General features: G+C 41.6%; 1 protein-coding gene across 1 annotated transcript in view; it reads left to right on the plus strand.

Annotated features, from left to right (window-relative positions):
• Nucleotides 1–16607, plus strand: part of scn5lab (sodium channel, voltage gated, type V-like, alpha b) — a 186185-nt gene that overhangs the window by 81448 nt on the left and 88130 nt on the right. Inside the window, exons 13-14 of the mRNA XM_055928636.1 lie at nt 1107–1227; nt 4164–4402. Coding sequence (XP_055784611.1) covers nt 1107–1227; nt 4164–4402 — 360 coding nt within the window. The remainder of the gene's footprint in view (nt 1–1106; nt 1228–4163; nt 4403–16607) is intronic.

A 16607-nucleotide genomic window follows, 5' to 3' on the forward strand; every position in this document is an offset into this window, starting at 1 on the left:
GTAGTAGACATTGCTAAGCCTGCAGGGAGACAGAAAGAGCTTTATGACATAAGATATGAGCGGTGCTTTACGATGTACAATATGAGCTATGTTTTTAGCCAATAGAGACATCCATTAGTATTATCTGGTTAGAGATTGTAATTCTCTATCTGTCATCTTTGAATTTGTCTTACTAGTGCCGTTTCCATGGTAATCGGACAAGACAAATTATTAAATGAAAAATTATAGAAGTATAAAAACATAATTACAATACTTGTACTAGAAGTGTAGTATAATTCCTCAGATGTGGTTTCCAAGCTAGAATCATGTAGTATTTAAATAAATGTACAATTAATATAGATGAAATTATGTCCTGAAATGATTATGCAAAGACTGAACTGAAGGAGATACAAATAATGAGATACTTGTTTAAGCTGAAACCCTGACACATGACTCAGTCATTTCATAATCACTTGCTGAGAATATAGATTGCATTTGACTGCATAGAATAATGTAAATATAGCTCACCAATATGGCTGCCTCTCCTCACCCATATGGCTGCCTCTCCTCATGAATATGGCTGCCTCACCTCACTAATATGGCTGCCTCACCTCACTAATATGCCTGCTTCTCCTCACCCATATGGCTGCCTCTTCTCACCCATATGGCTACCTCTCCTCACGAATATGGCTGCCTCACCTCACTAATATGGCTGCCTCTCCTCACTAAAGCAACACCTCTTTTTGCCAATATGACTGCCTCTAATGTCCAATATGGCTGCCTCACCTCACTAATATGCCTGCCTCTCCTCACCCATATGGCTGCCTCTTCTCACCCATATGGCTACCTCTCCTCACGAATATGGCTGCCTCACCTCACTAATATGGCTGCCTCTCCTCACTAAAGCAACACCTCTTTTTGCCAATATGACTGCCTCTAACGTCCAATATGGCTGCCTCTCCTCACCAATATGGCTGCCTCTCCTCACCACTACAACAGTTCTCTTCTCCAATATGGCTGCTTCTAATGTCCAGTATGGCTGCCTCTCCTCACCAATATGGACGCCTCCCCTCACCAATATGGCCGCCTCTCCCTTACCAATATGCCTACCATTCTGTCTCCTCCAGGGGCCAAACTCCAGCACTGAGTTGAGCACCATGCTGCTGCCTCGCCCGGTATCCAGAGAAGAGCACGTGCGGAGGGACCGAGCTCTGAGTGGGGCCAGCTATCTAACAGATGCATTGGAGGGTAAGGGGCCTCTGTACCAGTGTTTATTTTGGCACTCTTTTTTTATTATTTAGTCTAATTTTAGTCATTTTGACAAAAATATAATTAAGTCACATTTTTGTAATTTGAAGAAGTATTTAGTCTAGTTAATGTCAAAATGCCGAAAACAGGGGGCCATTTTAGTCAACTAAATGCCCTTTCATTTTAGTCACATTTGAGTCACATCACATTAACCTATAGTAAACATAAATTACTGACTTCAATGGGCACACAATACATAGCCTTGCCATACCAACATATTTGTCTTTATATCATCGTATCGCATCTCTTCCAAACACCAAATAGGCAGAAGAGCACATTACTCTGCAGCAGATAAAAAATCACACCCATTGACATACTGTAGCTACAATATATTGTAATCAAAGTTCTGTCATAAGTAGTGGTCTGATAGGTTGCAGCCAACCAAGTAGCTAGCATTATCAATCTGTTACAATCTGTTTTTACCTGAGCATATACAGTATATTGGGATCTTTCAAATGTGTCTTTAAGTTGGTAGTATATTTCCCCGTCAACTTGTGGGTGCAAATGCTGTCTTCTCCCGTGGAAATGTGGCATTTGGTCTTGTTTGAATCAACACGATAAGTTAAATGGCTCACCCCTTTTTCTACCGGGAGCTTGTACCAAAGGGGGAGTAGCCATCTTATTTGTATCAATGATTTGTTGCCACCAGATTGGAGAACGGTTGCCAGGCAGAGAGGTGACTCGTGAATGACCTGGGCATGGTATATATTTTCCACCAATGACAGCATCGCAAAGTTGCAATGAGAAAGCCTTACAATTCTGCTAATGTCATGTATGCTTTTGATTGGACCAACAAATATCACTGAAAAGCTCTCAATCTCTCCAAAAACTCTTGTCCAGTCCACTTAGTAGTCAGATTTGAAACACAGAGATAAGTTTCAAGTTTCATGTTTTGAGTTTCAGGTTTTAATGTCACATGCACAAGTACAGTAAAATACCTTTCTTGCAAACTCAAAACCCAACAATGCAATAATCAATAACAATGTAATATAATAAAAAACACACGAGAAATAATAAGAAATATGAAGAACACAATAAGTGAGTCAGTAAGCATAGTATATACAGGGTTAGTGCCAATACCATATTAACAATGTGCAGAGATTCTGGAGTGATGGAGGTAGATATGTATGGGCTTAAGGTGACTAGGCAACAGGATATAAGATTTTCAGAGTAGCAGCAGCTTGTATGTGTGGGTGTGTGTGTAGAGTCAGAATAAAGGTATGTGCATATTATGTGTGAATGTGTAGATGATGAGTGAGTGTGTGAGTGTGTAGAACCCTGTGAGTGTGCATAGAGACAATACAAAATACAAACACAAGGTCAGTTAAGATATTTGTCTCATCTCGTTTTCGGCAACCGAAATGAAAAACATATTTAGTTTAGTTAAAAGAAAATATGGGTGTATTTAGTTAGTTATCGTCTTTTACTGAACAATTTTACTGAGTTACAGTTAATGTAAGGAAATCAGTCAATTTAAATAAATTCATTAGGCCCTAATCTATTAATTTCACGACTGGGCAGGGGCGCAGCCATGGATGGGGCTGGGAGGGCATAGGCCCACCCACTTAGGAGCCAGGCCCACCCACTGGGAATTAGTTTTTCCCCACAAAAGGGCTTTATTACAGACAGAAATACTCCTCAGTTTCATCTGCTTTCCGGGTGTCTGGTTTCAGACAATCACACAGATGAAGAAGCCGGATGTGGAGGTGTCACGTTCCTGACCTTATTTCCTTTGTTCAGTCTTGTTTAGTTGGTCAGGACGTGAGCTGGGTGGGCATTCTATGTTATGTGTTTCTATGTTGGGTTTATTGTCTAGCCTGATATGGTTCTCAATTAGAGGCAGGTGTTTTACGTTGTCTCTGATTGGGAACCATATTTAGGTAGGCTGTTCTCACTGTTTGTTTGTGGGTGATTGTTCCTGTTCGTTGCGTTCGTTGTCTCTATGTTCACATGTTCAGGTCTGTAGCGTCGTTAGTATAATTTTCTGTTTATTGTTTTGTTCGTGTTGTTAAGTATTCCAATAAATATGGAAACGTACCACGCTGCAATTTGGTCCTCCTCTCTTCCACCTAACGACGACCGTTACAGGAGGTCCTGGACCGACGTGGTTACATGTTGCTGGTTGGAAGTACTGCCAAATTCTCTAAAATGATGTTGTAGGTGGCTTATGGTAGAGAAATTAACATTAAATTCTCTGGCAAGAGCTCTGGTGGACATTCCTGCAGTCAGCGTGCCAATTGCATATTACGATCATGTTCCCACAAACTCTGATAGCCACTGGTCTCTGTAGACCATCAAGGTGACCATTGTGTGAGCACAGGAGCTCCTCATATCTGCTGAGGCTTCAGGCTGTCCTCAATTGTACACCGTCCGTGCCTATGGACTAGATAGAGGGTGACAGTTCAGCAGAAGCCACAGTGCAACACGACACCAACAAGTAAACACATCAGAGGCGTCACACGTTAGAGGGCCTCGCAGCTTCATCTTCAGCCTCCGTTGAGCTGCCGTCAATCTTCATCAAACTCCTCATTAGGCACCCAAGCTTGGCCCTACCAAACAACATCTGGAAAAGGCATACTGTGCTAACCTTCCTGAAGAAAATGCATAAAGAGGACATTTTTGGTGGAATTTCCAAGTCAAGTTGGATTTTCAGAAAGAGTAGTCTAAGTAGTCTAAAATCACAACTGAGGGAAGATAGAAAAGTGGATAAGTAGCAGAGTGTACATTACTTAGACATTGAACAGTCTCTTACACCACAATGGCAAAGTGTGAATTCTAAAAGTGTAACCCCTCCTCTCTATCCCCCCCCTCTCTCTCCTCCCCCCCCCCCCCCCCCCCCCCTCTCTCCTCCCCCCTCTCTCTTCTCCCCCTCCTAGAACTGGAGGAGTCGCGTCAGAAGTGCCACCCGTGCTGGTATGAGTTTGCCCACAAGTACCTGATCTGGGAAAGCAGTCCACGCTGGCTGCAGTTGAAGGCGCTGGTCAAGGTGATGGTGATGGATCCCTTCCTGGACCTAGCCATTACCATCTGCATCGTGCTCAACACCCTGTTCATGGCCATGGAGCACTACCCCATGACCGACGAGTTCAACGGCATGCTGTCCATAGGCAACCTGGTAAGTGGAGAGGAGAGGACACAGGGGTCAGCCTTGGCGGTCACATGTATGTGTTGTTGCTGTTGTTGCTGTTGTTGTTTTTTGGCCACCGCCCTCTTTGAAGTATCTTAGTCTAGGTTCAGAGTTTTTCCTGGTCATATTAGTTAGTCAGAAAGAAAGAAAACTCTTTGCTCCATTATGTCCTATGCTGTCATTGAGATGCATGCTCATATGTAGGTAGGGAATGAATGAATGACAGACACACTGCACAGACACTATCAGCCTAAATTGAAATGTTGATTTATTTTTACATATTCTATTATATTGCGCTAATTTCCTGTAGGTGGACAGTATGTGTTATTACGTTACACAAGCTGACGTTTTGACCACATGGAAATGAAGGCAATGAAATAATATTGTGGCATGTGCAGGCAGGTAGTACATTTTATGATTCTGTTTTCAATATATCATGAACTGTTTCTGCATACTGATTACTGCATACTGACTTGGACACTTAAAAACTGTGTTTTTATTCATTTTCAAAATGGAATTTTGACATTGGGCTATTTATCAAAAGTTATTGTCAACGGGAACCAGCAACAGCATCATTTTCAACTTATGTTTTAGGAATATAAATTGAACTTTCAACATTAAATTCCAATAGTATTCCACTAGATTAGGTAATAACTGCTGAATGAGTCATGAATGTCATGTGATTTATTTATTTTGATATTTATTTTGATTTATTTATTTTGATGATCCACCAGAAATCATGAAAACAAACCCGTTTTTTAGAAAATATTCACACCCCTCGACTTTTTTCACATCTTTTGTTACAGCCTGAATGAAACATGTATTAAATTCAGATTTTGTGTCACTGATCACACAAAATACCCCATAATGTCAAAGTAAATTTTTTAACAAATTCATTAAAAATGAAAGCTGAAATGTGCTTAACAAGTCACATAATACATTGCTTTGACTCATTCTGTGTACAATAATAGTGGTTAACATGATATTTGAATGACTACCCCATCTCTGTACCACACACATACAATTATCTGTAAGCTCCCTCAGTCAAGAAGTGAATTACAAGCACATATTCAACCATTAAGACCAGGAAGGTTTACAATACCTCACAAAGAACAAAAAAAACCCCGGACATTTAATATCCCTTTGCGCAAATCAAATCAAACCAAATGTAATTAGTCGCATGCGCCGATTACAACAGAATACAACAACTAGACCTTACAGTGAAATGCTTACTTACGAGCCCCAACCAACAATGCAGTTAAAAAAATACGGATAAGAATAGGAAATAAAAGTAGCAAGTAATTAAAGAGCAGCAGTAAAATAACTACAGCGAGACTATATACAGGGGGGTACCGGTTAGTTGAGGTGATATGTACATGTAGGTAGAGTTATTAAAGTGACTATGCATAGATGATAACAACAGAGAATAGCAGCGGTGTAAAAGACGAGGGGGGGTACAATGCAAATAGTCTGAGTAGCCATTTGATTAGGTGTTCAGGAGTCTTATGGCTTGGGAGTAGAAGCTGTTTAGAAGCCTCTTAGACCTAGACTTGGTGCTCTGGGAACCTCTTGCAGCGCGGTAGCAGAGAGAACAGTCTATGACTAGGGTGGCTCTGACACCGCCTGATATAGAGGTCCTGGATGGCAGGAAGCTTGGCCCCAGTGATGTACTGGGCCGTTCGCACTACCCTCTGTAGTGTCTTGCGGTCGGAGGCCGAGCAGTTGCCATAGCCAGGCAGTAATGCAACCAGTCAGGATGCTCTCGAGGAGGCAGTTGTAAAACCTTTTTAGGATCTGAGGACCCATGCCAAATCTTTTCAGTCTCCTGGTGAAGTTATTAATTACACTTTGTGGTGTATCAATACACCCAGTCACTACAAAGATACATGCGTCCTTCCTAACTCAGTTTCCGGATAGGAAGGAAACCACTAAGGGATTTCACCATGAGGCCAATAGTCATTTTAAAACAGTAACAGAGTTTAATGGCTGTGATAGGACAAAACTGAGGATGGATCAACAACATTGTAGTTACAATATTGTATTCCGAAACAAGCATCCTGTTTGCAATAAGACACTAAAGTAAAACTGCAAAAAATGTACTTTTTGTCCTGATTGCAAAGCGTTATGTTTGGGGCAAATCCAACACAACACATCACTGAGTACTGCTCTTCATATTTTCAAGCATGGTGGTGGCTGTATCATGTTATGGGTATGCTTGTCATTAGCAAGGACTTGGTAGTTTGTTTAGGGGAAAATAGAGCTAAGGCACAGGAAAAATACTTGAGGAAAAACTAGTTCAGTCTGCTTTCCAATTTGGGAGACAAATTCACCTTTCATTAGGACAATATCCTAAAATGCACGGCCAAATGTATACTGGAGCTGCTTACCAAGACGACATTGAATGCTCCTGTGTGGCCTAGTTACAGTTCAGTTTTTACTGAAATCGATTTGAAAATATATGGCAAGACTTGAAAATGGCTGTCTAGCAATGATCAGCAACCAACTTGACAAAACTTGAAGAATTTTTTAAAGAATAATGGGCAAATATTGTTCAATCCAGGTATGCAAAACTCTTAGTTTTACCCCAAAACACACACAGCTGTAATCACTATCAAAGGTGATTCTAAGATGTATTGACTCAGGGTTGAATACTTATCTAATCAAGATATATTAGTGTTTATTTTTCATCAATAAAAAATGTTGTATATTGTGTGAGTATTGCATGCAGATTGTTGACAAAAAAGGATGATTAAATACATTTTAATCCCACTTTGTAACATAACTAAATGTGTAAAAAGTCTTATAGTTCCACCTTGCAAGGTATTGGGATATTGATTACCTCTGAAAATCGCTCTCAGATCCTCACAAGTGCATAGGGCATTGGGGCTAAGGGTTCATTTGGGATAACAACAGTGCAACAACCTGTTAATCACACATCAATAGACATTATTCACAGCAATGAGTTTACAATCACAGTAAAAAGTCACTCGTGGTGGAATAAAGGCAAATTACCTGAATGGGATGGTATTCCTCCTGAGGTCTATTTACATTTTTAGAATATGTTAGGTCCACTATCGCTCAAAATTATTAATAAAGATGTTCACAAAGGTTCATTTGGGAGAGATGTGAATAAAAGCTTTTGATGAACTAAAATTGTCATATCACTGGTCTGTCTTTGAACATATGGGAATTGGCTCCAATTTCATTAATATGATTAAAATAATATATGCCAATTCCTCAGTCATAGTTATGACAGGCAATATCTGCTCTCCTCCGTTCAGAATCACTAGAAGCAGCAGAGATGGCAATCCAATTTCGCCTTTGCTATTCTTATTATCCATGGTTACTCAGGCCTGGGCAATTTGTCAATCAAAGGAGATAACACAAATTTCCCTCAAATCTACTGATCACTTCGTCACATTATACACAGACAATATTTTACTATATCTAGACAATGTATCTTAATTGCTCCCAAACATATTGAAGATCAAAGATAAATTCAGCTTCATCTCAAGTTATAAAATGAGCCTAAACAAATCAGCCCTACTTCCTCTCTCAAGACCTCGTTGGAGGACTCTATCTCTACTTATGGAATCCCAATCGTTTCTCATTTTAATATTAATATTTTTGAGTATATATATTTATTTCATAAAACCACTGCCAGAAACATTAACAGAATGCTCAAATCAATTCAATCCGATATCCGTAAATGGAATAATAGCCCAGTTGCTTTAACCGGCAGAATATCTATTGTCAAAATGAACATATTACCATGGCTGAATTTCTGTAGTTCAATGCTTCCCATGTCTCCCCTTTCTGGCTGTTGGGATAAAATTCATAGTGCGGATTCAAAATGTATATGACAAGGTAAACAATCCCAGATAAAATTAACAGATTTACAGATTTACACTAGCATTTAGCCCCAGCCTAAATCGGTTTGGACATGGTTCTTATATATTAAGAGTGAAATATGGTGTCTCCTATTGCCTGGAAGATGTGGTCTTCACTGATACTGTATATCCCTTAAACTATGTAAACTAGGCTTTGGTTATTGCTCACACAATTTATGTTTGGTGCAAAATTGAAAACAATGTAACTGGGAATCAAAATGGCATGCGTACCTTTACTGACATCATGGGCAGTAACGGTTTGAGAGCATTCTAAGATTTGAAAGATACATACTAGGGTTGGGCCATATCCAGATTTCCATATCGTCATATAGTTTCTGTACCATACCGGGGTATACGGTATTACTGACTGTGCACACAAGGGGCGCTGGACTATGGACTACCTTGGGAAACCCAACTAACAATCCATCCAATGATGGGATTCATAAATCAATTATATGGGCTCACGAAAGGACTATAATATATAAACAACTTTTGGAAAGCTCATATTCTGAGCTAACCATTAAAAAAGTATGATCCACAGATCTAATTGAATCTGAACAACCCTTTAACTGGAAGAGAATAATGAAAAATAGGACTTTGGCATCCCGTAATCCAAACAAACAATTTATACATTTTAAGTTTGTTCATAGACTGTATTTAACACCAAGGAAACGTTTTACAATTACATTTCCCCCAACTCCCAACTATTCACTGTGTCCCCTAAATCAGGTAGGCATATTCGTTCATATGATGTGGGAGAGTCCTGCAGTTAAATGCTTCTGGGGCAAAGTTACAACATTTATTTTGAACAGCATAAATTGAAATATTCAATGCTTTGCATCTATTATGTTACTTAAAGATGATAGCCCTTTGAATCTCTCAATCAATCAGAGAATATTACTGCTGCGGAAAAAAATGTTGGCTCTTAGACGGCAACCACCTCTCCCATTTAATCAGTGGATACAGTTACTGTTGGAATTTATAACATTAGAATGATCAAAAGCGAGAATGAATGGTGCCAGTCAAGGAACAATTGAGGCCTAGGCGGGGTGGGAAACATGGTTTACGGGTGGGGGGGAGGAGGCGGGAAGGGTGGATGGGGACTGAGGGGGGATGGGGACTGAGGGTGGATGGGTCGATGGGGACTGAGTGGGGATGGGTGGATGGGGACTGAGGGGGGATGGGGGGGTGGGGACTGAGATTGGATGGGACTGAGGGGGGATGGGTGGATGGGACTGAGGGGGGATGGGTGAAGGTTATCTTTGTATGCATTTGTTTTTGTAACTGTAAAAACCAAAGAGTCACGAAGAAATATGATGTTCCCTTAAGTCAGTAAACCCCATTATGTGTGTTTGTATATTATCTGCAGGTTCTCTATAGTGCTGAGTATTGGCCCTGGTCAAAAGTCGAGCACTGTAGAGCACTATACAGTATAGGGCAGGGCTACCCAATCCTCTTCCTGGAGATCTACCTTCCTGTGGGTTTTCAGTCCAACCCTAATTTAACACACTTGATTCTACTAATTAGCTGCTCAACAAGACCTTAACTAGCTGAATCAGATATGCTAAATTAGGGTTGGACTGAAAACCTACAGGACAGTAGATCTCCAGGAAGACGGTTGAGCAGCCCTGGTATAGGGTAGCCAAAGTCAACTGGCGGACCGCAGTCTGGGTCTGGACAATATCGTATTTTGTTATATAAAAGTCAATAAATTACTTTTTAGACAGCTTTTAAAAATCAACCGGGCGCAGCGGCCTCTTTAACTCAGCAACCTCTCTTTCTTGCTCTCTCTCGAAGCAACGCCCACCTCTAGTAGTGCCCCGTATAATCCAATCACGTCGTTATATGCAAATACAAGAGAATGTGTCATACCCAATCACATCAATACAAATATCATCTGCTGAACCTTGGGACACGCAGGCAGAAAGAACAGAAAGATTTGACCGCGGTTCAACTGTTAATATCACAGATAGGAGCTTAGTTACCAGTATCAAAAAAAAAAAAAGACCGTATATTCAAAGACGAGTGGACGGAACATTATGCATTCATTCTCCCCACAACTAGCACAAAACTAATGTTCCTGATATGCAGCGAGTCCGTAGCACTCGCGAAAAGTGCTAATGTTATGCACCATTATGACACCAGACATAGTAAATTCGATCAGACGTATCCCCTGAACACGGAGGTGAGAACAAACAAGATTAACCAACTCAAATCCCAAATGAGAGGTCCACCAAAGTCCTTGTCAATTCCCTGACAGCCCAACAATGTGCAACGGAGTGTTCACTGAGGATAGCTTGGGTTTTTTCAGAAGCTGAGAAGGTAAAAGAATGCATGTGTGAAGTTGCTGACACCTTGCTTGAAGGTAAATAAAAATATGAACTCAGGGAAAATATCAAACAGATCCCACTGTCGGATTCCACAGCAATGAGGAGAACTGAAATAAACTCAGCAAAAAAAGAAACAGACCTTTTTCAGGACCCTGTCTTTCAAAGATAATTTGTAAAAATCCGAATAACTTCACAGATCTTCATTGTAAAGGGTTTAAACACTGTTTCCTATGCTTGTTCAATGACCCATAAACAATTAATGAACATGTACCTGTGGAATGGTCTTCAAGACACTAACAGCTTACAGACGGTAGGCAATTAAGGTCACAGTTATGAAAACTTAGGACACTAAAGAGGCCTTTCCACTGACTCTGAAAAACACCAAAAGAAAGATACCTAGGGTCCCTGCTCATCTGCGTGAACGTGCCTTAGACATGCTGCAAGGAGGCATGAGGACTGCAGATGTGGCCAGGGCAATAAATTGCAATGTCCGTACTGTGAGACGCCTAAGACAGCGCTACAGGGAGACGGGACGGACAGCTGATCGTCCTCGCAGTGGCAAGACCACGTGTAACAACTCCTGCACAGGAACGGTACATCCGAACATCACACCTGCGGGACAGGTACAGGATGGCAACAACAACTGCCCGAGTTACACCAGGAACGCACAATCCCTCAATCAGCGCTCAGACTGTCCGCAAGAGGCTGAGAGAGGCTGGACTGAATGTTTGTAGGCCTGTTATAAGGCAGGTCCTCACCAGACATCACTGGCAACAATGTCGCCTATGGGCACAAACCCACTGTCGCTGGACCAGACAGGACTGGCAAAAAGTGCTCTTCACTGACGAGCCGCAGTTTTGTCTCACCAGGGGTGATGGTCGGATTCGCGTTTATTGTCAAAGGAATGAACATTACACCGAGGCCTGTACTCTGAAGCGGGATCGATTTGGAGCTGGAGGGTCTGTCATGGTCTGCGGCGGTGTGTTACAGCATCATCGGACTGAGCTTGTTGTCATTGCAGGCAATCTCAACGCTGTGTGTTATAGGGAATAAATCCTCCTCCCTCATGTGGTACCCTTCCTGCAGGCTCATCCAGCATGACAATGCCACCAGCCATACTTCTCGTTCTGTGCGTGTTTTCCTGCAAGACAGGAATGTCAGTATTCTGCCATGGCCAGCAAAGAACCCGGATCTCAATCCCATTGAGCACGTCTGGGACTGTCACGTTCCTGACCTGTTTTCTGTTATTTTTGTATGTGTTTAGTTGGTCAGGTTGTGAGTTGGGGTGGGCATTCTATGTTTTGTGTTTCTATGTTTAGGTCGTTTGTAATTAGCCTTATATGGTTCTTAATCAGGGACAGGTGTTTGACGTTTTCCTCTGATTGGGAACCATATAAAGGTAGGTTGTTCACACTGTTTGTTTGTGGGTGGTTGTCTCCTGTGTCTGTGTATGTGCACCACACGGGACTGTTTCGTTTTGTCGTTCGTGTATGTAGTCTGTTCCTGTTCGTGAGTTCTTCGTGTATTTATGTAAGTTCCATGTTCAGGTCTGTCTACGTCGTTTTGTTATTTTGGTAATCCTTTCAAGTGTTTATCGTGTTTCGTCTTTTCTTTAATAAATTCGTTATGTCAAACTTTCATGCTGCGCTTTGGTCCAATCCCTACTCCTCCTCTTCGGACGAAGAGGAGGAGGACAGCCGTTACAGGGACCTGTTGGATCAGAGGGTGAGGGCTAGGGCCATTCCCCCCAGAAATGTCCGGGAACTTGCAGGTGCCTTGGTGGAAGAGTGGGGTAACATCTCACAGCAAGAATTGGCAAATCTGGTGCAGTCCACGAGAAGGAGATGCACTGGGGTATTTAATGCAGCTGGTGGCCATACCAGATACTGACTGTTACTTTTGATTTTGACTCCCCCTTTGTTCAGGGACACATTATTCCATTTTTGTTAGTCACATGTCTGTGGAACGTATTCAGTTTGTGTCTCAGTTGCTGAATCTTGTTATGTTCATACAAATATTTACACATGTTACGTTTTCTGAAAATGAACGCAGTTGACAGTGAGAGGTTGTTTCTTTTTTTGCTGAGTTTAGCTGACGATTTAACTTCACAACTTAATGAGGCCATTCAGAACGCACCATGCATTTCATTATCTGTGGATGAATCAACAGATAACACTGATAATGTCCAGCTTCTGGTGTTTTTCAGATTTTATAACAAAACAAAGAAGGAATTCTGTGAGGAGCTTTTGGGCTTAACAAATCTAGAAGCACACACACAGGGAGAGGATATCCATGAGGCCATCAAAGTGATGCTGACAAGAAGGGGGATAGATCTGAAGTCAGTCGTCTCCATCAGCACAGATGGAGATCCAGCCATGATAGGAAAAGGGAGGGGACTGGTTGCACGTTTGAAAGAGAACCACCCTGACCTGACATCATATCACTGCATCATCCATCAATGCATCCTGTGTGCCAATCTGGGAAAGGAGTATTCTGAGGTCATGACAATGATGATGAAACTGATCAACTTTTTGAGAGCAACATCATCGCTACAACACCACCTGCTACTAGACAGTCGGACAGAGGCAAATGCCAGTTTTGATGACTTACTACTGCACAACAATGTCAGATGGCTCAGCAAAGGAAGGGTTTTGGAACGATTTTGAACGCTTCAGAGCAAAAGAGTGACAAGGCAACTCAGTTTTCTGAGTTTTTGGAAGATGAGAAGATGGAAACAGTTGCATTTTTGACAGACATTACATCAGACCTTAATCAACTGAATGTTAAGCTGCAGGGACGGGTCAACACAGCTTTTCAAGAATGATCTCCGGGGAGAACTTGTCCACTTCCCCAATCTTCTGGTGCAAATGCAGGGAAACAAAGATGTTCCCAACCATGTTGATTTCATCCAGAAGCTGATGGATAACTTCAAGACTCGCTTTGATTACTTTACTGTTGGGAGAGAACGGCTGCTGCTCATCCAGAACCCCTTCTTGGTCAAAAATGTGACAAAGTTGTCAGAAGAAGCAAAACAGATCTTCAGATGGGTAGATGTTGCATCACTGCAAATGGAGTTGATTGAGCTGCATGAAAATGTGTCTTTGAAGGAGCAGGCTGGTGACTGTGACCCTGTGACTTTCTGGGGAAAGATGGTGCCTGCAGCTGATGTCCCTGTTCTCAAGAAACTGGACTAGACATCCTGACCATGTTTGGCTCCAACATACATACATCTGTGAATCAGCCATCTCCACAATGAACTTGATCAAAAACAAATACCACACCAGGCTCACAAATGAACACCTGCACCAGTATCTCAGAGTTGCTCTCACGAAGTTCAAACCATTGGCAGGAGAAAGAAAGTGTAATTTATCTCATTAATGCAAAGGCAAGGCCCAGAGTGACTTATACGTGAATATTGCACGGCCCAGATTGACTTATATATTAATATTGCATGGACTACAGTGACTTATACATGAATATTGCATGGCCCAGAGTGACTTATACATGAATATTGCATGGCCCAAAGTGACTTATACATGAATATTGCATGGCCCAGAGTGACTTATACATGAATATTGCATGGCCCAAAGTGACTTATACATGAATATTGCATGGCCCAGAGTGACTTATACATGAATATTGCATGGCCCAGAGTGACTTATACATGAATATTGCATGGCCCAGAGTGACTTATACATGAATATTGCATGGCCCAGAGTGACTTATACATGAATATTGCATGGCCCAGAGTGACTTATACATGAATATTGCATGGCCCAGAGTGACTTATACATGAATATTGCATGGCCCAGAGTGACTTATACATGAATATTGCATGGCCCAGAGTGACTTATACATGAATATTGCATGGCCCAGAGTGACTTATACATGAATATTGATTGACCCACAGTGACCTTCTGTGCATGCAGATTATTATTTTTGTTCAACTCTCCTTTTTGTTCTCCAGAAAACATGCACTTTATTTTATTTACATTTTGTTATTTTTCATTTATGGCCCATGTACAATGGTTCACAGTGCACTTCTTGTAGAGACAATTATGCAACCACTTTTGATCTTCAGCAATGTTGATGCAATGTTGCACGTGTTAACATTCAAAAGAAAAAAGTTGTAATTCATTCAAATTCTTAGTCTCATTTATTGTATTTAATGTACATTTTGTATCACAGCATATTTCCTAAGTCGTAGATGACTATGTTTGTTACTACGCTGTACCACAGCGCCGATAAAGGATGATATCCATCCAGACTTTTGACACCTAGGAAATATTTGTCACTGGACCTTCTCAAATAGTAGTTGAGTACCCCTGGTATAGGGAATATGCTGCCATTTCGGACACAGGTGGTGTTAGGGTTATGTAATTTGTTGTGTTGTACCAGGAGTGGTCCAACAAGGAAGTCATTTCAGGCCAACGGGACCAAAATCAATAGACCTTTTCCTCCACTTGGCTGGTCACAGTGTGCTACAGTGAACACTCCGGCTGGTGTGTGTGTGTGTGACCACAGCAGATACAGCATATGCTTTCTCATCCCTATCTTGTCCTGCCCAGCTTTTAGCAAGACCTGTCATTATCACCTTAGTCACTTGAGTCTGAAATGTCGTGGAGTGTGGCTGTGTTGGATATGTCATGGAAATTCTACACACTGGGACACTCGAAGTCAATTTTAAATGAATCATTGTTTATTAACAGTTAACTGGAGAGGTTCCAACAAACTTGATGCACAATAGTAAACGTCTGTCAGGAGCTCCATCGGGGCAGTCTTGTTAGATCTCTTGTATGCTGCTTACAGACACGTTACATAGGCATGATTTAGCTTATTCATCATTCTGAATTAATTCATCATTCACGTTTGGTTCATGCATGTGACCGACCAATACTGGTTCATAACATATAAAATACCAATACCGCACGAGGCTTCTTCTCTCCAAGCTGAGACCTTGAAACTGAGATATCCTTTCAAGGTTCTGGGCGTACTGCCAAATTGCAGATACTGATAGTGAAGATTCCTTCAATCAGTCACTTGCATGAAAACAGATATGTGTTATTAGAAAAGCACAAACATAAAATGTTCCATCACAGATAGATAGAGCAATAAGATCTCATAGTTTCCCTTTGAAATGCGACGTATTATTGATGAACGCTAATTCTGTGTAGTTACAGGGTTAACCCATTCCCATTAGGTATCATGAAGTATTCTCGCGGCTTGCTAGAGCATTGTGAACTGCGGTAGCGGTAGCGGCAGCGTAGCACAAGTTTGTTTCCAGTGCTGGGCAATCATAAAAAAAAAAAAAATTGCATCGAAGAAGGTATATATCGACGTTCTCGGAACCTTTTCAAACGTTTGAAACCGCTGTCTATTTCCAGCGATCAGTCTGACACAGCAGACTAACTGTCAGTTCACTGGATACAGCCTCACACATGTTTGTTAAAATGGAGGACATATCCCTCATCCCTCTTGTAATGGAGATACACTGTATACACAAAGTATGTGGACACCCTTTCAAGTTTGGCTATTCAGGAAATTTGGCTATAAATTTGTCTATTTCAGCCACATCCATTACTGACATTTGTATAACATCGAGCACACTGCCATGCAATCTCCATAGACAAAAATAGGCTGTAGAATCGCCTTACTGAAGAGCTCAGTGACCGTCATAGGATGCCACCTTTCCAGTGAGTCAGTTTGTTACATTTCTGCCTTGCTAGAGCTGCCCTGGTCAACTGTAAGTGCTGTTATTGTGAAGTGGAAACGTCTAGGAGTAATAACGCCTCAGCGGCCAAGTGGTAGGTCACACAAGCTCACAGAATGGGGCCGCCGAGTGCTGAAGTGAGTAGCTCGTAAAGATTGTCTGTCCTCGGTTGCAACACTCACTACCAAGGGGGCTCCCGAGTGGCGCAGCAGTCTAAGGCACGGCATCTCAGTGCTAGAGGTGTCACTACAGACCCTGGTTCG

Source organism: Salvelinus fontinalis, chromosome 7, assembly GCF_029448725.1.
Source record: "Salvelinus fontinalis isolate EN_2023a chromosome 7, ASM2944872v1, whole genome shotgun sequence".
In the NCBI taxonomy this organism is placed as follows: Eukaryota; Metazoa; Chordata; class Actinopteri; order Salmoniformes; family Salmonidae; genus Salvelinus; species Salvelinus fontinalis.